General features: G+C 40.1%; 3 protein-coding genes and 1 long non-coding RNA gene across 11 annotated transcripts; 2 read left to right on the top strand and 2 right to left on the bottom strand.

Annotated features, from left to right (window-relative positions):
- Positions 1-591: 591 nt before the first annotated feature.
- LOC117944015 lies at positions 592-17130 on the bottom strand. Its single transcript, XR_004656475.1, has 3 exons — positions 17121-17130; positions 7650-7652; positions 592-715 (listed from the first exon to the last, which is right to left on the bottom strand). It is a non-coding gene; the product is annotated as an uncharacterized LOC117944015 (long non-coding RNA).
- On the top strand, positions 3234-5834 carry zgc:113184 (uncharacterized protein LOC553745 homolog). Of its 4 annotated transcripts, none has more exons than XM_034870517.1 (5): positions 3234-3337; positions 4191-4282; positions 4617-4747; positions 4840-5213; positions 5317-5834. In XM_034870517.1, the coding sequence occupies exons 3-5, from the start codon at positions 4636-4638 to the stop codon at positions 5491-5493; spliced, it is 663 nt and encodes a 220-aa protein (XP_034726408.1). In that variant the 5' UTR covers positions 3234-3337; positions 4191-4282; positions 4617-4635; the 3' UTR covers positions 5494-5834. The 4 variants fall into 4 exon arrangements, with proteins under 4 accessions (XP_034726408.1, XP_034726409.1, XP_034726406.1 ...); XM_034870518.1 differs by having other exon boundaries at positions 4191-4284; positions 4613-4747; positions 5326-5834; XM_034870515.1 differs by having other exon boundaries at positions 4191-4284; positions 4613-4747.
- Positions 7650-14513, bottom strand: nab2 (NGFI-A binding protein 2 (EGR1 binding protein 2)). Of its 4 annotated transcripts, none has more exons than XM_034870509.1 (8): positions 14200-14509; positions 13865-13967; positions 12681-13618; positions 12354-12487; positions 11253-11304; positions 10967-11081; positions 10650-10835; positions 7650-8311 (listed from the first exon to the last, which is right to left on the bottom strand). In XM_034870509.1, the coding sequence occupies exons 3-8, from the start codon at positions 13572-13574 to the stop codon at positions 8214-8216; spliced, it is 1479 nt and encodes a 492-aa protein (XP_034726400.1). In that variant the 5' UTR covers positions 13575-13618; positions 13865-13967; positions 14200-14509; the 3' UTR covers positions 7650-8213. The 4 variants fall into 4 exon arrangements, with proteins under 4 accessions (XP_034726400.1, XP_034726399.1, XP_034726402.1 ...); XM_034870508.1 differs by having other exon boundaries at positions 12681-13583; positions 14192-14508; XM_034870511.1 differs by having other exon boundaries at positions 14192-14410.
- Positions 16307-24176, top strand: dnajc14 (DnaJ (Hsp40) homolog, subfamily C, member 14). Of its 2 annotated transcripts, XM_034870506.1 has the most exons (8): positions 16307-16428; positions 17277-17289; positions 18123-19550; positions 19680-19786; positions 20168-20287; positions 20404-20564; positions 20769-20871; positions 21526-24176. In XM_034870506.1, the coding sequence occupies exons 3-8, from the start codon at positions 18339-18341 to the stop codon at positions 21818-21820; spliced, it is 1998 nt and encodes a 665-aa protein (XP_034726397.1). In that variant the 5' UTR covers positions 16307-16428; positions 17277-17289; positions 18123-18338; the 3' UTR covers positions 21821-24176. The 2 variants fall into 2 exon arrangements, with proteins under 2 accessions (XP_034726397.1, XP_034726396.1); XM_034870505.1 differs by lacking the exon at positions 17277-17289.
- Positions 24177-24326: the final 150 nt, after the last annotated feature.

Below are 24326 nucleotides of genomic sequence, written 5' to 3'. Positions count from 1 at the left end.
GACTCAACAGGACTCAACAGGACTCAACATGACTAAACATTTTCGTGGAGAGCTCTTGTTCCAGTAGCTCTGGATTGAAATATCTCAACAACTACTTCATGGATTGACATGAAATTTGGTACTCACATTAGTTAGCACATCCCCAGGATGAACTGTAATAACGTTGGTGATCCCTTAACTTTTCTAGTGCCATCATTAGGTCAAAATTTTAGATTGTCCTGCAAAAGTAATGACTGTACCAACCATTGTGATGATCCTCAGTTGCGGACCTAAACCATTTCAAATGGAGGGGCCAGGCTGGGACACATGCAAATTTAGGAATACTAATTATATTAGGCACAAGTGTTCAGTGGCACTCCTAGACGAATTTTACTTGGGGGGCCGAGGAGGGGCCAGTGTTTAACCAGGGGGCACATTAAAAATGGCAAAAAATGATATCTAAAGATTGAAAACTTTATTTTACTTTAAAATCCTAAAATCATTTATTTTGTACAAGCGTGAGTCCAGGTGCAAGAAAGATAGGGCCATAAAAAATGAAAAATGTCTTCATGCCTCACAATATGTAGAGTCCATCATTACAAAAAGGGTCAAGCCATGGATGAATATTATAGCCGTTTGGCCTGAAGCTCCCTTTCCTGTCCCCCATAAAAATAGTTGGGAATATATTCAAGTTGGGCTGTACTGGTAGCTACATCCTTCTTGGACTTGCGGATATCTGTAGAAAGATATACAGTGAACATAGGGAACAACTACAACATTTATTTACATTTAGTGGTATGCATGAGTTTAGACAGCCATGCTAAAGTTGACAAAATATAGGAATAAAAAACATCTTTTGGAAATTGATCTTAATGTCTTAATAAAACAAAAAAAAAGGAAACCAATTTTCATTGAGAATGAATAATGTATCATAAAAAAAATAACTGTTCTTTCTTAAAATACAGGGGGCATGAGTAAGTACACCCCTGAAATTAGATCCAGATCAATGCAAATCCCACCAGCTATTAGGCTGAAATAAAACCATGCCAATCTCTAGGTATAGGGAAGGGTATGTGATGATATGGGGCTATTTTAATTCCAAAGGCTAAGGGAAGTTTATCAGGATGCATAGTATCCTGGATCCATGAAATTACTGGCCTTTAATAACAAACATCCGCCTGCTTCTATGGGAATTTAACACAGGGGTGTGTATACTTATGCTCCCTTTATTTTAAGGGAAACATTTATTTATTTATGATACATTATTCATTAAAAAACAAATTGGTGTCCTTAAAGGTTGGATTTTTCCTATTTTTTAATTAAGACATTAAGATCAATTTCCAAAAGATCATTCTTTTAATTCCTCTCTTTAGTTAACTTTAGCATGGTTTCCTAAACGTATGTATATCACTGTATGCATGTATACTTGCATGCATTTCAAAACTTAAGCCAAGTATGTACTTAAAAAAAAAGAAACAGAGCCATTTTGACACAAAAAATAATTTTGAATTGTAATTGCACTGCTTTGCAAATAGTAAGAACCTTCTTTGTTTGACTTAAATATATAGCGTGAGGAACTATGGGACACGGTTATGTGCAAGAACAACAAGTCACTTACAAGATGAAATGGTTTTGCTTATCTTGGACCATTGCAACATGAGAAATCGTAGCTTCTCTCTGCAAGACAAGTGTCACTGCCCAATGTGAGGCGAGGGCAGATTTCAGTCGCGCATGCGTCACTTTGCGACGAGTGAAGCTGTGAGTTGCGCATGTTTCACTTTGCGACAAGTAGTTATCATATAAGATACTTACGTGAGACTTCTGTAGCTAATGTCAATACAGTAAAAAATCGACCTACTTGACAGTGTAAATTGACAAAATTAACGAAGTTGGTTCATTGCTGGCTACAAGCATCAAACACAACAAAGGCAGTCAGTTGAATGGTGTTTTGAGCTTACGTTAGCAATCAAACTAATAGACATCTACAACGTTTTTGAAAGGACTGCTAGCTTAGCTACAAGCTAGCAAACAAACGAAACTAGCGTTAAGGTTGTCCGTTAAATGGCGTTTCGAGCAAACGTTAGCACACAATCAATCATAGATAGATAGCTTAAACGTCTTTGAAAATGATTCGTATCTTCTGTTGATGTTTGTAATGATAAAGTTTATTGTTTCATGGATTTAACAAATTCCAGTATGACAGTTATGTCGTAAACCGTTTGAATCTGAGCATGCGCAACTAAAATTTGCACTCGGACAGAGCCGGTCTGACTCGACTCTCATCAAATAAGACACGTTTTGCTGTAAACCGTTTACACTCAAATCTGTCACAGGGGTGGCCAGCGACGGTGTCATCCAGCAGCATTCACTCCTGAGTGAGGTGTTTTATTTAACCGCTGAGAAAGGAAACTACAGCGTTTAGCTTTGCAGATGAAGAGGACTGCTTCAGTTTATAACAATGTTCTAGGTCAAGGTACTAAGTTCAAAACATATTACTTTGAATTTATTTTGCACAAAAATTACTAAAATTTTACCTCTTCTGAAGAGTCCATGTTTTTTAATCCTCCGTGTCCTCCTTGATTTTAACTAGATGCACCGAGAGTGTCGTTACTTACAATTCCTCATGGCGGCGACAGAAATTACCCACTAGCTTTAACTGTCAAAATAAAATACTAGCTCTACACTAGCATTAAAAACAACAGAAAAAAACAAGAAGAAGATAGAAACAATAGCATTTTAAAAACAATAGAAATGGTCTTGCAGGGTTTTTTTTGGTGATGTGAATTGCCCATGCTCATCCAATGTTGTGTCCTCAAGACACAATCTTTCAGTCCAAAGTCTTTTGTCGAGATATCTTTTGCACGTCCACAAAGCAATATTTTCATAGAAATAAAGTTATTTTATAGACTATATAAAAAAATAATTATATTAAAAGATTAATAATTTTAATAATTTTATTTACATGGATAATTCTTTTCTCATAATGGTAAAGACATGACCCACCCTAATCCGCCTCTGACTGCCTCATCCTAGTTCATGTATTAAACCTAACCAATCCATCTAAAGAGGGCAACAAGTTGGCTAATAGCCAATCAGTGGCAGAGGAGGGCGGGTCACGCTTTCACAATCCTTGAAAACACTAATTTGTGTCCAGCATATACTTTAACTGTCAATGAGCATAACCCGAGAAGAGGTTGTAGGCCTACCTAACAAAAAAAAAGAATAAAAGGTTGTGCCTTTTAGTTTGAAGGAAACAGGAAGTACTGTTTTGGCCGGTTTGTTTGAATTTGACGTTGGCGAATTTGTTTTGGTCATGGGTGTATAACGTTTTGGTTCCGGATCCTCTAGGCTACTAAAAGTGTAAGTAAATGTAATATGTTCATATATGATTTACAGAGGAAACTATAGGCTTACTTACCTGATTTAAGTTTCACAGCTGAAAAAAAAAAACGAAAGCAAAACGAATTTCAGTTTGAGTTCCGCATTTCTTCAGTGAAACTGAGCAAACAAGATAATGTGTGGTTTTTCACTATACAGAGACAATTACACAGTAAGGATTCATGTAAGGTCAGATAGAACCTATAGAGTTAAACGTTTTGAAGCTGATTCTGTAAGCCTACTGTTGTTCAAACATATAAATAAACACAATAAGTGAAGGAATGTAACACACCCATGAGTGTTGGAAAAAAAGGAAGGAAACAAAAGATACACTTCCATAAGGGACACTCTGTAAAGCATTACTGAGACAGCTGACACTATAAATTGAACTGAATTGAATTGACTGAACTTATGCTATAGCTTCATTCAAAAGCTTTGGATTGCCACAGTGGGACAATGTGAGGATAAAACCATTGACAGTCAAACATTAAACATAGATCCTGGCTCCTTCCTCTTTAGTCTATGCTAAAATCTTGCAGACTCTGAATAACAGGAGGCTACTGATTGATGGTGATGGTTCCGTTTTATACTACAGTGGTTTTACTTCCCTGTTTGCAAGAGCTTCTTCCTTATGTTAATATTTTCCAACACACCAAGTGTTGTTACATGAGTAAAGCATACTTTCCATTGGCCTACCTAAGGAGAAACAGACTTGTCATACAGTCACTGTGATTGGTAAGGCCTCATCTGTGGAACACAAATTTGTTGTTGTGGTGCTCTGTAAGTGGGCTCTATTTCCATACTGAGAGTGTCTGATTCCTTGACAATATTAGGACGCCTGTTGGAGATGGAGGAGGCTGAACACAGCTGTAAGAAATGACAAGGAGTCCTGAATTATTGGAGCAGCGACAGATGAGCTTATAAGAGGTGCGAAGGTTAGTACTGATATACAAGACAGGTAGGATTTTAAAATTGCATTGCTATTTAGTGACCCCACACACCCTGTATCCATTCAGTGTACGAGGGGTCACTAAATTGTTTAATCCTTACAAGCAAAATAAAATGGCCAACCCAGAAAATATTTTCTTAGCATTGTCCCTTTTATACCATGTTAGAATGCTCAGATTAGCATTTAGCTCAAAGCTCCACTGCACCGGAGTACTAGCTCAGCTGTAGAGTCTTAGTCTTGTTCCTGTCACCCATTGGTATTAAAATGTGTGTATGTTACATAAATGTATTTTCTTCTATTTACCAGCTGCGGATCCCTGAGCTAATGAGATGGAGGAAGCATACAGTGAACTGTACCAGCAGTTTCTTTGCCTGAAGTCACTTTGCCTGAGACAGGCAGCTTTGCTACATCACCTCACTACGGCTTTGAAGCAGCAGAAAGGTCCATAAATTAAAAACCTATTGTAATTCCAGTGCTCATAAGCATATATCAGTCATGATTCACTTAACACATTTTTAACTCTCTGTCTGCAGGTGCCATTGTTCCTAATGGAGAGTTGAGTGACATGATGTCCATCCCGATCCAGTGTACCAAAGAAATCCCTGTCTGTCTCCATGAAAGGACTCAACCACTAACAGTCACAGCACGCAACCCTGAAGCACAGTGTGGCATTGATCCCCTTTTGTGGGGAAACGTGGGGACTTTTTCTGACCTCCTCACTGAAGATATGTCTAAGCTCAGTGTGGATGTGCCTCGTCAGGGAAAGGAAGACGGGAAGTTGGAGCCAAAGGTTGCACCCCTTTCAAGTGTTGACTTTACAAGATGTCAAGGAGCCTGTTCCAATGTCTCCAATACTCTGGGAAGAGATGCTCATCGTAGTGGAGACTGTACAAAGCACACAGGGAGTGTATGTGTCTTTTCTGGTGGCCAGGGGTACTTGAATCAGTTCTTAGATTTGACCATGTTCTCCTTTAGAAAACTCCATATCTTTTCCTCTCTGTTTGTGTTAGACGCCTGCGACCGGCAGCGCCTCCCTGGTTGGAGACCTCCTGAGTCAGTCTGGTGGGTTGCTGATGTCAGACGTGGCACTGCAATCTCAGGTTTGTGAGTTCTGCCAGGCAGTTTTCCCCGGAGACACAACAACCAGAGGAGAGTTCCTACGACATCTTTACACTCACATCAGCTAGACTCAACTGGTGTGGAGCAGGTGTAACTCTGTTTGAAATTGAACTGCTTTTCACATGATGAACCTTTTGCCTATATAGACCACTATGCAGATGTAGTTGTGTGATCATTTTCTGTCTATGAAATGTAAAATGAAAGGTAGAAAACTTCCTATGCTTTAATTGTACTAGTTCAGTGTTCAGTGTACTAGTTTGCCTGGTTTGCCCGATTGCCTGGCCTGTGGTATTGCTGCTTGCAGCTTTCTACATTTAATACACTTGCTATGACATAGTTGCGTCACATACCCAAGGTGCGGCTACTCACTGTCAAAAACAATGGCAAAATACACTGGTTAATGGGAAAACAGATCAAAATCAGGTTTTTACTTAAGCTCTGCTGTGTGTGACGTCTTTGTTATTGTTCTTTTTGCGCAAGCGTGCTGGATGGAATGACCGCCGCAGGACGAAAGCATGCTGCGTGTGATGTTTTTGGCGCATGACATATTAGCGAGACAGACAGATGGATGGATGAACGAACTGACAAACTAACTCATAGACAGATTCCTGGTTTATTAGTTTGATGCAAGTGTATTGAGATTCTATTTGTAAAGGCTCAGTTCACCCACATTACAACCACACACATCTCACTTACATCTACAGTACAACCCATGGCTTTATTTGTCCAGGGTTTATACAGAACATTCTGTATTAGTTTGTATAGAAACTATTTCTTCTGTAGAAAGTAATGTTAACCCTAACACAGTCTAGACTGGACAAGGACTGGACAGACCTTGTGCTAACTGTTTAAGCTACTTCAATTAATACATGTGGCGCACAGAGAGAAAGCCTTTGATAGCATGAATTATTGCCAGTATGGTTTCAACCACTAGCCTACGTATTGCCTAATATCTTATTATTCATCCATCGTTTCAAGCATCCAGACTTAGTATACACTGACTGTGATGCTCCTCATATGCTTTAATGGAGCCCATGATTCCACCAGAAAATGTGATTTTATGCAAACCTTTATGATTTTGTGTTACATGTACAGTAAGTGTATACAGTAACAGTGATATAAACTAAACTGTTTTTATCTTCTCTGTCTGAAAATTGAGAGAGAGTGTGTATGTGTTTGTGGATGAGCGCTGATAATATTACTGGTACAGGTGAGTCATGCAGAGCGTCAATGCAACAAACAAGACGACAGAACTGCCAAGAAAAAAATGCAACACACTATGGCTTTAGGCAATAAAATAACATTTATTGAGATGTAACAAAATAAATAATCTGTTTTGCAACATAATAAACTGAGGTTACCAATGCTCAAGAGACAGGCAGGTGTAACTGATGCACAGCAAGCTACCTCACTGACATACTCTGGTTAAGTATACAAAAATGCATTTTTAACATGAGCCTTGTTGTTACGTGAAGTCTGAAAACATTTTAACAATTTTAAACAGGGTCTTATAGACTGATTTATAGGAGCCGCTGTATCAAGAGTCAAGCACCGTGAGACTTATTTCTGTAAACCTCTGCATGTGTTTTTTTCTTTTTCTAAAGAATAGAAAGTACAGTAGTAGTAAGAGTAGTCACCCTAATTTACTATACGTCTCAAAAGAATGAAGAGGGAAACTGACACAAGGTTCACCTAATTAAGACTACAGAAATCATCCCCAAAACACGCTGCCATATCTTTTCGCTACACCTAAATAGAAATGCATTTAAAAATCTACACGTATCTCAAATCAAGAAGTCAAAAAGCATTGGAGTTCTTAACATCATGTTTAGACAAGGGGTTCTCAGTACATTTTGCACTTAATTTAAGATAATGAAAAGCCTGATGTGTCATTTTTCTTTTACAAAACACCACATCAGCTGCTTGTGCAAAATATACAGGAAGATGTGAGGGAGGGGATGATGAAGACCTGTGGCTCTATATCTTTTAAACTTAAGGATACCTGTTCAGATCCCACGTGGGATTAGATAATTCAGGAAATGACAAAACGTCTGAGCCTCAAGCCGTTTTGTCTGTACGCTCCGGGAAATCTAGATTAATGTGCCACACCTGCTCCTTTTTGTTTTGTTTTTACTAATTCATCTATAAGGACTTTATTTATCTTCATACTTGAATCCTGAAGAATACACTGACTTCAAAACATCAATTTTTTTCTGATGGGGACGAGCTGCTGAGAATGTTGTCATTTTTAGATTGTAACTTTCTGAAAATGTAGATAAAAGTCTTCCTATTGAAACCAAATTTCCTTTACATAAGGACAGTATGATACTGGAGTAAGTTGAGAGAGACAATTTCCAAAGTTGCAGTGCCCCCTGCTGTGTCGAGGCCATTTCTCTTAAACAGGTGGCTCTCTCATCACATGGCACTTCTCACAATACACTATAGACTTAATTTAAAAAAGTCAGGTTTGTCCGGATAAAATCAGTACATTTTTCACTATCAGCTAAAATCGGCAGGACACGTAGTCCATGTATTTAGAAAAAAAAGTGTCTCTCCTACACATTTACTGAATTTAAATTCAAAACATTTTTGATCCACAATGTCAGTGGTCAGATGTCACTGCAGGTTTACAATGTCAGTCGCTGGTAAATTCAGATAATTACTGTGTTGATTTTGAAGTCGATAAGAGTCTTTTCCTCATCAGATCAGTCAGGGTCGGTATTGCAGACTCTAAGTGAAGTTTAGTGGCAGGCCTGAGGACAAGTTGCCTGAAAAAAGCTGAGCGTTTTCATTTCCCTCGATGATTAGAGTCGTCTTTGGTGATGCAAGGGCTGCTGCTCCTGCACACTGTTATCGAGCTCCGCCTCTCAACTTTACTGTCGTGGTCTGTGGAAAGAGGTAAAGTTTAAGATAAGACCTGATATGAAAATTCACTTAGGAGTCACTCAAAAAAACAAAAAAGCTAGAGAAAAAAACGTAAAGTACATAAAGAGCACTAACAGCAATTCCAGACTGAAGCAAAGGGGTATTTAGGCCATGAATGTATTTACTTAGTCTGTAACATCTACTGTAAATCTACTCTGTGCTGTGTCAATCAACTGGGAAAATAAAAGGAAATAAAATACGTCTAGCTTTATGTTTTCGGCTAACACTTTGCATAACGCTTTTGCAAGAAGAACAGCATATTGTTTTACAATGACTGAACAGCCAGTTATTATATTACTGAGGCAAAGGATAAGTATAAGTTAGGAGTAACAGTAATCAAGATGCAACCAGTGTTTTGAGACCTCTGAATAATAGTTTGGGGAATTCAGCGAGAAACTCTCCCACTTGCAGTGAAGTCATCATGGTTTGTATGACAAACCCAAGCTGCTGAATAACAAAGTCTCCAGTATTACAAGTTTAATTAGTTTTGGGCTGGTGATACTGTAGTGATGCAGTCAACAAATCAAGGGAACACGAGAAAAGTTGCTGTTCATTGTGTATTCATATTGAAACATTAAACTATGATGTGCATTCATTAGCTTGCAAGAGAAGGTGAGAATGTAAATAGTACAAAAAGTGTTTCCAGTGAATACAAAAAGTCAGTGAATATTCATTTATGGATCTGCTTAATAAGAAACCCTCTGTGTCCATTTGATTTAACTGCAGTAATATAATGAGTATGAATGATTTAATTCGTCATAACAGAAATCGAATAGCACATTTGATATAAAATCAGTCAAAAAATACATGGGTTTGATTTGAATTCATGATGTAAATCTTAAAATGACGATACGACGGAAGATGAGTTATGGAAGAAAAACAGTGACGTTGAGAGGAAGTGCAAGGAAGTTCTGATTAATGAGAGAAACAGACAAAGGAAACTTGGATGAGTGAGAAGACAAAAAAAACAAGACAGAGTGAGAGAGATCGACGTCAGAGATGAAACATATGTCATTTTTTGTTATTTCCGCAGTCCTTTTGGTAGAAGTAGAAGATGTATAAAAAAGACTGTGCCATTTCCCTGCCCACAGGTTTTATTTTTATACACTGTCGCTTGGTGAGTCAATGCAACGCCCCTCCAATTACCTCCCACTACTTCGCCCCCACGCCCCATCCATCCCGCCCTTCAGCCCACGCACCTAACACACTCTGACGTCAGTCGCTGCTGAGAGAGGGGGTCCGATTCTACCGCCCACAGAGTACTTCCTATCCCCCCCCCCCCTTCCCTCCCTCCCCGCCCCCTCATGTCTTTGCTGGCTTACTTCTCCTTGCTTCATCTCTTTGATAGGCTATCACAGCCCAGAACGACTAACTTGCCCAGATCACTTGCTTTTTCTCTTTCCTGTGAGAAGCTGTGATGCATCAGAGAAAAAGCTACAGTAACAGGTTATTAAAGAAGTGCTACAACAGTGTAACACCCCCCCTCCTCCTCTCACTACCCTCCTTCTTTCACTCTTTATATTTATATATATATATATGTTGCTCTACACCTCCTTCTGTTTCCCCTTCCAACTTCCATCCCCTCTGATTTACAGTCTGGTGAAGTTCAGCTGTGCATGGTGGGAGGCGTCACCTCAGAGAGATTGTGACTCACTACAGTTTAAGCTGCAAAGCTATAAAATATTCATTGTTAGGAAAGGTTAGGAAAGCTGTGGCTGTCATTTCCAATTGAACCCCAACATCAACTTGCTCTCTTCGACTCCCCTCTCAAATTCCAACTTATTAAATTAATTAATTCATTAATTAAAGACCTTACTTTTAATTTGCAACAAAAGCAGCTGGTTAGCTCGGCTTAGCATAAAGATTGGAAATGGGGAAACAGCTGGCCTAGCTCTGCCCAAAGGTAACAACATCTATGTTGGTTATTTATTCTCTACAGAAATGAGAGTAAAAAACTGCTTCCACCTTGGAAATAACTCAGCACATAAACCCCCGTAAAATGGCAAATTGCAATGTATTACAATTTGGTTTTTGCACACATTAAGGAAACAAGGTATTGCATGCTAATTTGTGAATCCAGTGTTTGTACTAAGCTAAGCGGCTGTAGCCCGATATTTTCCGCTAAAATTTATAAAGTGGTATCAATCTTCTCAACAAACTCTCTGACAGAAAGTTTGCGCATTTCCAAAATGTCAAACTTTTCCTTTACCTGAACAGAGTTGGACAACATTGCATAATAGACTTTTATTCTGTGTTCATTATTAAGCACATGTGTTTAAGTAATTATTGGAAAAGTCACCTGTAGAGTGATTTTGTTCTGACCCTAGGCTGATCTTGCCAGCCCGATCATGTGACACCATCCGAGCCAATCGCAGCCCTTCATCCATTAGTGTTTGCTGTATGAGATGGCGACTCCAGTTGGCAGGGTTGGACGTGTCGGTGTGGGGACGGGGGGATGAAGACTGGTTGCACTGTGATCCAATGTCTAACAGGACAGACAAATTTGAGTGTAAATGTTGTTGCTAAATTCTTATAGAAACAGACCAAATGTCTGGAGTAGAAATCCTCTAAAGACCAATTCACAGGTCAGACAAAAATAAAATAAAAAACCTTTACCATGCGACACACTGTCGAGGCTTTCTGCAGATAAGCTGTCATCATCTGCCCTCTGCGTCAAACCCTCTGAGCCTTCCACTCCGAGAAATGATGGCACACTCTCAGGCATGATGACCTTAAACGTATTACTGTTAATTTAGTGCTAATGTCCCACTTAAACTACTGATAAGTGACCTGAACTTTGGCTACGTCTACACACAAGGTTGCGTATTAGAATTACGCATTCATCTATAATAAGTCACACTGAATATTGTTTACTGGCAGCAGCGCTCCTCTAAAAACTCACCTCATGTCTCGCTCTCTTCTGGCACAGTACATTATTCTCGTCTGTATTTGTCCTGCAGGAAAAACAAAAGGCAAATTGAACATTAAAATTAGTTCTTGACCTCGAGGAAAAGTAATTTGACAAAAATAAATCTTGACTTAAGGTCCACTTTAGAGTCATTTTGCAGAGCTTTCAATGGCAATGTCTTTCTTTGTATATCAAGTTGAAGGTTTAGAAGAAAAGCTAAAAATGATTTAAAACCTTCTTTGGTCAAATCAAACCTAGTGTTTTTTAAGGCTTTAAGATGCAGCAAGAGACAAAACGTCACACTGGATACAACTTAATAATTCAACTTATGAAATGACCTGGCTCATAAGTTTAACTTCACTTTTCCAATAAACTATGTATTCATCTGAATTATGTGTATGCAAATATATTTTTGGATGTATGTAAACATTTGAATGACATGTGGCAATGAACACAAGGGGAACGTTTGTCATTGAATTCATGTCTTTGGTCTTCATCTTTTGACAAAGGAAATATATACAAATTAAATTTTATCTGGAATCAAGACACTGTCAAAAAAGGCCATTTCACACACTACATCTAATATATTATAATAGTTTCAATAGTGCTTTGTTTTAACGTTCTGCCATAAAGTAATTATGAGGAAAAACTGATAAAAAAACCCTGCTGGTATTTACTTTCATAGCTTTAAATATATATCAATGTTTTGAGCAAGTTAACAAAGATAGAGAGGATTCATGTATTCCTGTGTGGCTCCAAAGTAAGCTCATCATACAGAGGTTAAAGTTTAATTCCAACTGTGGTCTTAACCAGGTCCTTTGAGAAAATTGATGTTCTGGAAAGACAAATCATGAGTGTTTTTGCCCAGCTAGTGATTGTATTTATTTCACATGTGATGCTACTCTAACTTCAGTGTATTTTAGGAATTGTCATGTTGCTGTGCATGGGGCTGGACTTAAATTTAAATTATTTTCCTAATTTTCTAACAGATGTTTGTCAAGATAGAGAAGCAATCAAGCCACTGCAGGTGTCAGGTGTGTTGTTGACTGGTTGCTGGTGAACAGATTGCTCTTCTTTATAGGCAGCGCCCCATACCTTGCATGCTTTAGTGTGGAGGTGTAGGCACATTTTCTTGCCACCTGCCGAGCCAAAGAAAAGAGCTCCACCCGTCTCAGCAAAAGGGCATTGTCGCGCATGCAGAACTGGGCTGCAGCTTCGTTGATGATCAACTGAGGAGGAAAAATTACTAAGTGAAGAAGGGACAACCACTGAAAATATCATGCAGACAATAACATAATCACTTTTTACATCTTACATCTGCCCTCTGGATTGCTATGTGAACTTTAGCAACAGACTATGGTATGAAACATGATTTGATACATTCAAAAACTTCCTCATTGCTCTCGTCTTTGGTGCTTTTACCTCATGATGTGTGAGCTGCTTCCCCTCTCTCCTCTTGGAGTCAAAGCGTCCATAGATAAGACTGTACTTTCGGATCTCTTCTTCTTTGCTTACATCTTGGGACCCCATTTTGAAGATGTGTCCCACAGTCTTTGCCATCTTCTTGTTCATCCTAAGTAGAGTTTTCCACTCTGCAGGATCTGACCTGGGCAGGGTCCTGAGGAGCCTCTCCACAGTCTCCACCACAGCCCTTGCCGTCTCCCCATCCAGCTGTCCTCCGGGCCAGGCTGACAGGGCCGACGAGGCAAGAGAAACAGAGGGGCTAGGAGATGTGGAGGGACCTGGAGGACATGGTGACAGCAGAGGTGGGCTCGGGGGCTCCTCATCTATTCCAGATGCCCCATCAGGCTCTGGGCTGAGCCAGTGTGGGTCCATGGGGGACAGTTTTTCCCTGTAGTGTGTGTCTGGTGGCTGTGGGGAGGCCTGGGAGCAAGGGCTTCTTGGACTCCCACTGTGCATTGGAGTGAGACACGCCCGATCTTCCCTTTCACAAGGTGACTCTGGCTGCCCATTGCTCAAAGACTTCCTGGGCCCGCCTGCTGATCCACCAGTGCCAGTCCCCTCCACTTTGAACAGTGGGATGCCCCCGAGAGGAACGCTAGAGACAGGCTGGCTGAAAAGGGCAGGGTTCGCTGCCCAGTCTCGGAGAGCTTTCTGGAGCCTACGCACATGCAGTGGTTTGGTGGCCATGCCAACTAGAGCCATGATCTCCAGGAACTCCTCCTCCGCGGCCTCACAGAGCTGCTGCACATCGTCACCACCCTGCTGGATGAAGGTTTCATAATAGGCCAGCAGGTTGGCCCTCTGCAGCACCCGATAGAGCTGCAGCTCCCCAAGTGTGCGTGGCAGAGACATGGCACACAGCTGTGGAAAGTTTAGGAGAAAAGAAAGACATGAACCTGTAGGTGGAGAAATCCTGTACAAGTTATCTACTATTATTAAATTAGGCCTATTTATTGTTAACGTCATTTAGACTCTATTAAGTACCTGTTCCACACTCTTCTATCTTCATGAAGCAATAATACAAAAAATATAAATATAGGAACTTTGCATGCTTCGGAAATGAATAGTTTCCTCCAAATGCAAACTATTTTGACCTTGAAGCTCTTATGACTGATGGTGAAGTACGCATGAAGCTCTCTTACCTCCTTTAGTCAGGTAGACTGATGTGCAGAAACGGGAAAACGGTAAGGTGTGTCTCCAAACCACCGATGTCACAGGTCGGTATAGGCCACTCACGGAGTGAAACTGATAAAGAAATACAAGCACATTTCGGTCGATCACTTAAACAAAATCACGTTAGGCCCACATGTCGATCAGACTAAAGTAGAAACACTTGGATTGTTGGCTCCTGCTAAAATAAAACCACCGACTGGAGGCAATTAAGTAGGCTATGTCTATCCCTGAGCCAGATGTTCGCAGAAAACTCCTTGCTCAGATACATCGCAGTTGTTATCCTATTCGTTGCTTACCCTGTTACCTATTGCCGAAAGCTTTCCCGGTTCAGATTGGCGTAGTAAATCCCCTTTGAGTATCGTACCTCGTCTGAAATCTCTGGCAGAAATCTTCCTCCGGCGCAGCGTATTGGTTGCTGGCTGCCCTGTCTGTGTGGGCTGGAGAATGACGGGGGCGGATTGCAGCACGCCATCTGACCGAAAAAGAGTCTTCCTCTCCCGGTAGAGAGGCGGCTTTCAAATTGGAGATGTGGGTGGTGGTGGTGGGAGCTTGAAATTAACCCTCTGCGTCTTCAAGATTAGTTTTTTATGCAGAAGCCAGGTGGGGGTTCCCTAAGTTTCGCAATGTGAAAGACCCCTAAACAACCAGTGGTGTAGAAAATTATAGCCTAAACAGATGTGACAGATGTGGATTTTTTACTGGGCAGTTTTTGAGGTGGGTGGTTGTTAATTATTAAGAAAGTAGGCTACAGTTGAAACGCATTTGCTCCATCCATTACTTTTTGTTTTAATGCTCATTATTTCTTTTCAAATATGTAGGCTACGGCCTAATTCTCCCAAATATAGCCTATCAACCACAATATCGATGAATCTCATGTGTTGTTTAATATCTCTAAGTTTCTGCCCACAGCCATTCAGGATCACCATCTGCAAACAGTAGGCTACTGTTTCACAGTGTTTTATGTAAGCATAGCCATTGCATTGTCCTATAAGCCTAGGGTGTAACTTTGGTTATTAAAAAAGCCCAAATAATGTTTTCTTTTTGAGTTCACTTTCCTTCATTTCTACAGAAATGTAGGAATTATGATGATGCGAAATCCATAAAATAATTAAGTTGCTCGTAGAGATCACTCCAGAAAATAATAGTGGGCATGTCCCCTCTGTCGAAATTAAACCCTAGGGCTTACTGGACTGCAAATACCGGAATCACATCATCCTGGACCTTTAGTTCATATATTTGCTACATGACATTCCCAGGGGTTTACAGCAGGGCTCATTATCATCATGATATCTGCCTAAAGTTTCACAACACACACAGAGTGGCCAAATCCGGAGTAGGATATTAGTTGGACACATATTCTTCACTTGCAGTTTTAGGGTTGCCAGGTTTCCAGTTTCAATAACAGTAAAATCCACCTGTGACCATCCTGGTGAACATAGTATCCTAAAAATAGACCATATATGTTCAAAGAATACTTCATTATCTATGACGAGGTATTTACAGTTTACTTTGTACATGTTGTGCTTGCAAAATCCTCTTCTTATGGGACAACAATTTGATTGACTGGTTAATGTCAGGATTTAGCTTTGGCAGTACAAGGGCAGGCTGAGTGGGAAATCAACTAAATGAACTGGAGAAATTGTCGTAGTCTTTCCCTTCCAAAAGGTTGCCCCTACATGTTGCTGCTCTGAGGTTGCTCCCAGTTGCCAAACAATCCTATAATTGACAGTGGGCAATGGAGTTGAACTAAAACTTCTACACAAAGTGGTCAGTATGGAGAAGATTTGCTGAGGCAGGTGAGCATGGCGTTGTGACAAACTGATGCCTTTTTTTCAATCGTTGGACTATAGGAAGGGTTTAACTTTTACAAAATTACTGGAAAAAGTAAGATTGGGAAAGTGATTTCTCTGCCATTTTTAATGGTCCTCACCTTGCACACTGGGACGTTATCATGTAAAAACAAGCAAAGGCCTTCCCCAGCCAGTTGTCACGAAGCACACCAATGTCTTAAATGTTATTTAAGTATGTTTTGTAGAATCAAAAATGTTCCTTAAGTTAAACTAATGGACCGTGACAGCAAACAGTATTGATAGGCTTTCCAAAATGCTTTTGTGAATGGTGCGTATGGGTATTAGCCTACTGAAGCATCCTGGGGGAATTATTATTTATTTATTTATTTCCCAATATATTAAAAGTGTAAAGGGCTGTGGTAAACGGTATAGATTATTTAACAGGATGGATAGAGTGAACCAAGATAATACTGTGCTACTTTTTATCAAGGGAATTCAATTAAAATGAATTAAAGGTTTATTGTTAATTATCAGCTAAACCAACAAATGATGGGTGGCACTAGTGGTCTTCTAAGTTGTTTGCTAACAGTCAGAAAACAATGCAGAAGAAGAAAAAGGGGGCGGAGGAAGAAGAAACGGGAAGAAAGTAGCAAAAAGAGCAGGAGAAGAAGAAGTGGCTTTAAAAAAACAACACGGACACTTGGCTGTCTGTTAACAAACAAGGTTACACAAATATATGAGAGGTATATATGACATCTAGTTTATTTTAATGCAAAAATAATTTGCGTTCTTACTGGGCTCGTCCGGTGTCCAAAACATGCCTTAGCTTTCTCGTCAAAGCCCACAGGAAAGGAAACCGTACTAGCTAGTCCAGCTCGCTGCTGTTATATTAGCTAACAGTTGTTATCGTTAGCTGCTCGGCGGGCTGTTTGTTAGCTAGCTAAAGATGTTAATAACGGTTTGCTGCTGTGCTGTCGTGTAATCTTCCTTGGTGACCTTATTTAGTCGAAATGTTGTCAGGTTAGCCAGCCAGAGGCAAGCTAATTTTAGCCCCTGTTGGTCTGTCTGTCTTCTTGTTGGCTGGCTGCTTCTTCATGCTAACACTGGCTGTCTGCTAACGTTAGCCGCCTTTAAAATATTTGGTCATGATGTTATCGAATTTAAATTAATATCAAAAGAGTCTGTCAGACAAGATTGACCGGTTTAAAATAACCTAGCTGTTTGTTTTTTTATCGTTGCCTAACGTTTGTTCGTGCAGCTAGCTAGTTTCTAGAATTACCGTGTTCCTCTTTGACTTACTTAGCAAATAACATAATTAGTATAAAGTTAGTTAACTGAAGGTAATCGGTGTTGCACTATTATACGTGTAAATCAAGTTTGAGTTTCTTGATATAGCTATGTTCACTTAACAAGTAGTTAGCAACATTAACGTTACATGAAACGTTGAGATACTTGGCTACATGACTCATTCGTTTTTAGTTTATTTGTTCAGGAAAAGCTTCTCCAAAACCGCGTTGTTATAAAGTCATGGTGACCTTTGTGGTCGTGGGAAAACATTTAACTCCACATTATCTCCTCTTCATACTGGTAGCAGCAGGTGTAAGGTAAAAAACTAATCACTGACTTATTTTCATGAGTTTTGTCTGTCAGTTTGCTTTTTTAAATGTTAAGCCTGTAGCATGTCAGAAGATAGTGAAAACGCATGTCACAAATGACCAGAGCACAAGGTGACGTCTCTGTCTTGTTTTGTTCGACCAACAGTTAAAGCCCAAAGATATTTAGTAGTTACACTATGAGATAAAACAGAACCCCCCCTGCAAATCATCACATTTGAGATGTTGGAACCAGGGAATGTTTGGCATTTTTTTCAAATGTTTTTTGTTTGAAAAGTAACTTAAATGATTAATTACATTTATTATTTTTGGCAATTCATTTTCTTTTGATCAACCATTCATTAGTTGATTAATTGTTTCAGCTCTGCTGCTCTATATGGTGTTCAGTATGGATAACATCTTTAATATTGGTGTATGTGTATTTTCATGTTAACAGATTCATATGGACTGTAATACTATATATATATATATATAAATTAATTTTTAAATTATTTAAGAAAAAGTCAAGTTTTTCAGTCATTGTCTGTTGTGAAATATAAAAAAAAAATTGACTTTATCAAATTGATGCAAAGCCCGGACTTCCACAATGGTCTCATACACCAGAGATGTTAAAAGTGTAGCTACCATGGTTTAAACAATACGGCAAAGTGATTGATTAATGGTTGAAACATGTATATCATCATAGTGGCCACCCCTTTGTTTTAGTTTTGGGAGGGTTTAAAATCTTTATTATAAATGACTACTAATAGAAGCATATTTCTCACCTAATTCTGCTTATCAACAATGTGGGTGTAAAATGAACTCTATGTGTTGTTGCTTTTCAGATAACAACCTGATGCATGATGTGAGGTGTGTAAAAACCTTTTGACAACTTGAAGTGGCTGTTGATATGGTGGACCTGAGACTGACCCTCAGGAGCCCCCAGTCTCACTTTTATAATGAGAGCCTGGGGAAAATGTTGCCACAAATAATGGATCTAGAATATCATCTTCCATGAGATTACAATTTCACAGCACTTTAATCAAACAGCTGTAAACAACATGGAGAGAGAAGCAGCTCAGAAGGAAATGGATTGGGTTACTGACTCCGATGAGGACATCCCTGATGGTGATTCCACCTTAGTGACACAGTCTAGACAGTGGGAGGCCAGACCCACTGACGATGAATGGGAGCAGGACAAAACAGCCAAATCTCAGGACACCCCAAATCCAGCCATTCCACAAGCCTCTGGTGTTGGCGAAGCAGAGTATTGTGGATCTACAGAGGCCAAAGAAGATACTGGGGAGGCTTCAGATGGGTTTGAGCCTGATGACATGGCAGATCATGAGAACTCGCATGTTATAAATCAAGAAGAGGATGAAGCTGCAAAGGAGCAGCACATGAACGGGGAGTCTGGTTGGAGGAACGTGGGACCTGGGCGTAGATGCAGATTCCGGAGCAGTGGGTCGGTTTCAGAGCAGAGCAGTCAAAGTGCTTTTTCCTCCATTCAAAAAGGCAATGTTATGTCAAGTGGTGGTCGGCACAAGCAGACCCGAAGACGTAACCACCACCACCATCAGCAGAACCGAGGCCGCAGGCGGACAGGCAACCAGCTTGTCCTAGCTTTTAAGGAGATGCTGTCAGAGTCTCTGAGCTTCTGGTGCATCTCTTGTGTCCACATGATGATTGAGATTATTGTCACATTAACTCACAATTGTGGAGTTGGTGTGGAGGCTGGAGGGGTGAAACTTTACAACTTTGGGCAGCAGCTCTTTGTGAAGATCACAGATACAGCAGGAATGAAGGCGGATGCTAGTCGGATTCTGAAATGGACAAAATGTGCAGGAACAGACCTGGTGGATAAAATTGTTCGGTTAGTAAAGTGGGTGAAGACAGCTGCCTTAACGTTTTTGAGACTTTTCTGTGCTTTGGTTATTCTCGGTTCCCAGTGGGCAAAGGGTGCGTTGGTTCGCCTTGGAGGAGAGAAGGGAAAACGCTATTGGACAACTTTTCAGGAGTCAAGGTTTTGGAAGAGGGTGGTGTCCCTGCTGGAGACAATCCGAAGCAGGTTTAGGAGGCATGACCACGTACCACCGTCCAGCCCTGACTCTCCCGGCAGGGCAGGGAGAAGCCAGCCAGGCCAGGAGCTCGAGAGACTGCTGGCCTTGGCTGAGGTACCAGAGGACGAGCTCGACCCCTTTACAGTGCTCGGTGTGGAGGTGCATGCCACTGAGGCTGAACTGAAGAAGGCCTACAGACATCTGGCTGTCCAGGTGTGTGTGAAGTGCCTCTGTCTGAGTGAAAAATACAGCTATTGCATTAATGACTAACAAAATGTATTGGAGGCAGAGTTTATCTCCTTTACTCATATAGAACCTTTTCCTCTGTCCCTTCTTCTTCAGGTCCATCCAGACAAAAATAAACACCCCCGAGCTGGAGAGGCGTTCAAAGTACTGAGGGCTGCCTGGGATATTGTCAGTAACCCAGAGACACGACGAGAGTATGAGTTGTGAGTACACCGAAAAAAGTAGTTCTTACAAGCAAAACTAAACTAAAAACAACTTCAAGTGTGTGAAAAAAACAATCATCATGTGGCTTTTTTTCCCCGTTACATTAATATTATAATCATTAGTTTTTTTTCCTGCAGTTGTAAAATTCTGTCATCAGTTTGGTATAATTTATAATTTTTCTCATCGTCCTTTTTGAAATATACTAAAATGTCTATATATAAAAAATAGTGATTGACTGCAGCTATCCAAGGTCTGTGGTTTTAAGATGAACGGTGTTTTCCCCTGAAATAATTCAATTGTACAGTGATTTAGAGTGAGGTTGACTCCTTAGGCCTGTTATGTTTACGTATCACCAACCTGTCTGTTGCTTTCCCGTGCAGGAAGCGTATGGCAGCAACCGAGCTCTCAAAGTCCATGAACGAGTTTCTCACTAAACTGCAGGATGACCTGAAGGAAGCCATGAACACCATGATGTGTACCAAGTGTGAAGGCAAACACAAGTACGTCGAACATTTCCTCAGAATGCGAGTTAAACATTATGTACTACACACAACGGAATCACGTCTGACGTAGTAGTACAGTTGGTGTTTCCTTTGTGACCTTTGTGTCTGTGCAGGCGGTTCGAGATGGATCGTGAACCTGCTGAGGCCCGCTTCTGTGCTGAGTGTAACCGCTGCCATAGTGCTGAGGAGGGGGACCTGTGGGCCGAGTCCAGCATGTTGGGTCTACGAATCACATACTTTGCTTGTATGGATGGCAAAGTGTATGATATTACAGGTGAATGTCCGGGTATTTTGAAGATGACCTTTTCCCCTCATCAGTAGCTGAACAGTGATACATTGTGTAGTTTGCATGAGCTCATATATTACCGGTGTCCAGTCCACTCAGCGCTTGGCTTTGCCGGTCATAGAACAGCTTCAGTGCAAAATTTAACAGTATTTATTTGGATATGTAAGCTGTTGTCATGCTGTCATGTTTCAGAGTGGGCAGGTTGTCAAAGAATAGGCATTTCTCCTGACACGCACCGTGTGCCCTATCACATCTCTTTTGGTTCAAAGAACAACAGCAACTCCACACGACACAGGTACGTCCCTTCAAGGGTTTGTTGTGGCTTCATGGTGCTAAATCATGTACTAGTTCCTCTTTTATTGAGGCCTCAATTTAGCCTCACCACTGATTTTAGCAGATCATTTTAAAAGGTTACAAATCTGGATTTCCAGATATTTACATATCTGGAACATCTGCCGTAGTTCTGCTGTTTTGAAAAAATGAACCAGTGGGAGACTTAGGAGTCCTCCTTTTATAAATGTGGTGCTACGAAAATGTAGAGTGTTGTCGTACATGATTTCTCAACTGCTAAAACAAGATTAGGACACAGTTAACAGTTTAACCTAACAACTCCTATACAACTTCAAAAATTAGTTAAAACATGGAACTATAACAACTTAATTTTTCCATCTTCTTTCATTTGTTTTTCGTTCTCTGCCGGCAAAACACTTTACACTGTGATGGATCCTAATGTGTGTGTGGTGCATTGTTGTGACACTGACGTTAATGAAAAATAAACCTTTGGACTTTCAATATACTTTATGTAGATTTTCATCCCAACCCTAATGCTCTTTACAATTGGACATGATTTATTATGCTTGTGCTGTTGCCACATGACCATCTGTGGAAGCCAAAAAGATCATCACTTAAGGCTCAAAAGATTTCTGAACTTTCAAACTTTCCCTTTCAGGACACCCTCAGAGCACGCCACGAGTCCCACCAACCCTGCAGATTTGCAGGACTTCTTCAATCGCATCTTCAAGGGAGGACCTCCTAACGACATGACTGCCAATGGGGGATTCTTCCCCTCAGGTCCCCCTCATCAGCAACCCCCTGGTGCTGGAGCGCCCCCATTCTCCCCTCCCCCGAGCCAGACAGGTTTCTACATGCCCGGGGGTCAGCGGCCAGAATCCAGTGAGACATGGGCTGAAAGTGGCAAACCCCCCAGAAGGAGGAAGAAGGTCCGCAAACCCTTCCAGAGGTGAAGTCCGTTGACCTCTCAGTGTGTCAACATAGCAACACAGGGACACAATAAACAACGGCCATGTTTGTCTCTCGGCTCCCTGTCGGCCCGCCAAGATCTGAACTCAAGATAATTCACGTGGTTAAGGTCAGCTGAGCCAGAGGTGTGAGAGAGACTGGATCATTAAGAGGAGCCTGTTGACTAAACAAGTATGGGAGGAGGGCTGAAGAGGAGATGGTGCTTTACCTCTCATTTCACCTTATTGTTTTGTTGGTTTTCACGACGACTATAGCCTTGGCATTGAAATCCTTATTGAGATGCTGTGATGAAATGTTTTCCTTTCATAATTTCCTGCCAAATCCTGCAAAGCATGATTTATTCACCTGAGTTTTAACACTTTTGTTTTTAATGTTTTCTATAAGGCAAGTTGGGACAGAGTGACACTTGAAGAGAGAGGATCAGTATGATTAACACGAAGACGATAATGATCTGGGCGACTTCACTGTGTCAGTGTTCACTCATGTTAGATCTGCACCTCGTCCGCCATCTTTAAAGAATGATTTGAAACCATTTAAACCCAACACATCTAAACGGAATCAAAAAAAAAAGGAAAAATTGTCAACATGTATGCAGTAGTGCACTAGAAGTGCACTAAAGGTTCAATTTCTGTGGTTAGAGAAACTAAACTAAACCTTTCAAAGTTATTACCGTTATAAAGATTTAAATCTAGACCAGAATAATTACAAACAATAAGAGTGTTTTTTTTCTGAGAACGGTTTCAAACTTGTTAAATCTGCCTGCTGTTAGTTTCAGCTCCAGATTGACGGTATTATTTGGGTTTAAATGTAACAGCAGGAATGAGTTCAGTTAGGTTTCTGTAATAAGAGGCTGAACTGCTTTGATAAATTCTCCAAACTTTAAAAGTGACACGTTGACATTTTCAAATATGAATGTATTTTTCATCGCCAGGGAGGAATTGCTGTTTTCATGTCCACACACAACTGATCTACACTGCCCCCTGTCGATTCACTCTGTAACCACACCAAATCTAAACACTTATTTACAAAGCTTAACAATCATTTGATATCATAAAGTGTGATAATTTACACATACTGAAGCAAGCCTGACCGGCACAAAACTTGAATGCTCAATGATTTGTTCATTGCCGACTGAAAACATGTGTTTGAAGTACGTTAGTTTCATTTAGTTGATTTGCATAGTTGTTCATGCTGCTGCTGAAAAGTGAACGTTCCAGTCGTCTACATCTAAACACTGTGTGGATCAGGGTCTCACTTGTTAAGTACCATTTTGTGCCAGCAAAGACGTTTGGGAGCATGTTAAGCCATATCTTCTACATCACGGATCTGTCATGACTCACCAGTTAAAGAAATGAATCATCTGACTCTTAACGATTTGCTGGTATAAACGGGTGCATTCTTCTGGTTAATACTTCCACCTGGCTGTGATTCAGCTTTCAAAATGTCAGTCACAGAAACTCTAAAGCTAGGCAACAGATCATTGATAATTGGTTGTATTCGGGTTTTTGTTTCTTGACATAGTTCTTGCATAGAAATAATTTAATGTTTATAAGTTAAGAAAACAGCTGGTATTGTTTACAGTGTGAGAGTGTAGTGAAATGGCAAGGTGTAATAAGGCATTTGATAAAGGCTATTTTTTTTTAATATTGGCAGTTGATGAAAAGTACCATGTTCAATGTTTTTTGTGTTAATTTGCACACCCACAACTGTAACAACATCAGAGGGATCTTGAACAGTCATCAGTGATTTAGCCTAACCAGACTCCTGCAGCTGTGTAGGAGGTGTAGCTCCCTCAGCTAATGGCTCATTTGCAATTAAGATTATTTTTTCGTACAAACTGAATGTTAAACGAGTGAAAAAATTGTAAAAGAAAACTAAAAAACACAATTAAGTCCACGTCCGTCACTTTGGAAAACCCAAGTATCAGATTTATCTTCTGGCATTGTAATTCATAATGCAGGTTTGTCTGGTAGCTTGAAAAGATAAACCTTTGGTGCAAATGTTTGAGCTCATTGCAGCCAGTCGTTAAGTTTGCCATGTTTCTTTTTATGTTTCATGTTGCTTTTCTCATGTATGCATTTGACCAGTTTCCCAGACATGGTTTGAGTTGTCAACTAAAAAGGCTCTTTTAAATGAAACAAAGTCAAAATGTAAAAATAATTCAGGATTTTTTCATTCTGCTGAAAAAACAGCATTTAATAGTACCAAGGAACGTTCAGATAGAGCTGTGAGGCCTTCAAATGTTTTTTTTTCTTTCAATTGGGCAGGATTCAGATCCTGTGTTACTGTGTGGTAATCAGAAAACAAAATTGACTTTGATCAAATATTTCCATTCACAAACTAGTTTAATTTTAAAAAAAATTCTAAACGTGCAATTTTTCATTTTATTATCACTTATTTAGGCCTGTATTATCCAAGTTCTTACAACATTTAAAAGTTTTCTTTTTTCCTTAAGATCATCGTATCTGACTCAGCCGTCTGGAAAACTGG

The sequence above is a fragment of the Etheostoma cragini genome, chromosome 4, assembly GCF_013103735.1.
Source record: "Etheostoma cragini isolate CJK2018 chromosome 4, CSU_Ecrag_1.0, whole genome shotgun sequence".
Lineage (NCBI taxonomy): Eukaryota > Metazoa > Chordata > Actinopteri > Perciformes > Percidae > Etheostoma > Etheostoma cragini.
This window is presented reverse-complemented; position numbering and strand designations above follow the sequence as displayed.

What these genes read in the sequence shown, in the direction of transcription:
- dnajc14 (XM_034870505.1), top strand. Translation starts at nt 18,339, where the DNA reads ATGGAGAGAGAAGCAGCTCAGAAGGAAATGGATTGGGTTACTGACTCC. An exon ending in AAGTGTGAAGGCAAACACAA is followed by an intron (nt 20,288 to 20,403) that starts GTACGTCGAACA and finishes GTGTCTGTGCAG; the next exon opens with GCGGTTCGAGATGGATCGTG. An exon ending in AGCAACTCCACACGACACAG is followed by an intron (nt 20,872 to 21,525) that starts GTACGTCCCTTC and finishes TTTCCCTTTCAG; the next exon opens with GACACCCTCAGAGCACGCCA.
- nab2 (XM_034870509.1), bottom strand. Translation starts at nt 13,574, where the DNA reads ATGTCTCTGCCACGCACACTTGGGGAGCTGCAGCTCTATCGGGTGCTG. An exon ending in AGCAGCTCACACATCATGAG is followed by an intron (nt 12,488 to 12,680) that starts GTAAAAGCACCA and finishes TTTCCTCCTCAG; the next exon opens with TTGATCATCAACGAAGCTGC. An exon ending in CCTCGACAGTGTGTCGCATG is followed by an intron (nt 10,836 to 10,966) that starts GTAAAGGTTTTT and finishes CTGTCCTGTTAG; the next exon opens with ACATTGGATCACAGTGCAAC.
- zgc:113184 (XM_034870517.1), top strand. Translation starts at nt 4,636, where the DNA reads ATGGAGGAAGCATACAGTGAACTGTACCAGCAGTTTCTTTGCCTGAAG. An exon ending in GGCTTTGAAGCAGCAGAAAG is followed by an intron (nt 4,748 to 4,839) that starts GTCCATAAATTA and finishes CTCTGTCTGCAG; the next exon opens with GTGCCATTGTTCCTAATGGA. An exon ending in GTACAAAGCACACAGGGAGT is followed by an intron (nt 5,214 to 5,316) that starts GTATGTGTCTTT and finishes TGTTTGTGTTAG; the next exon opens with ACGCCTGCGACCGGCAGCGC.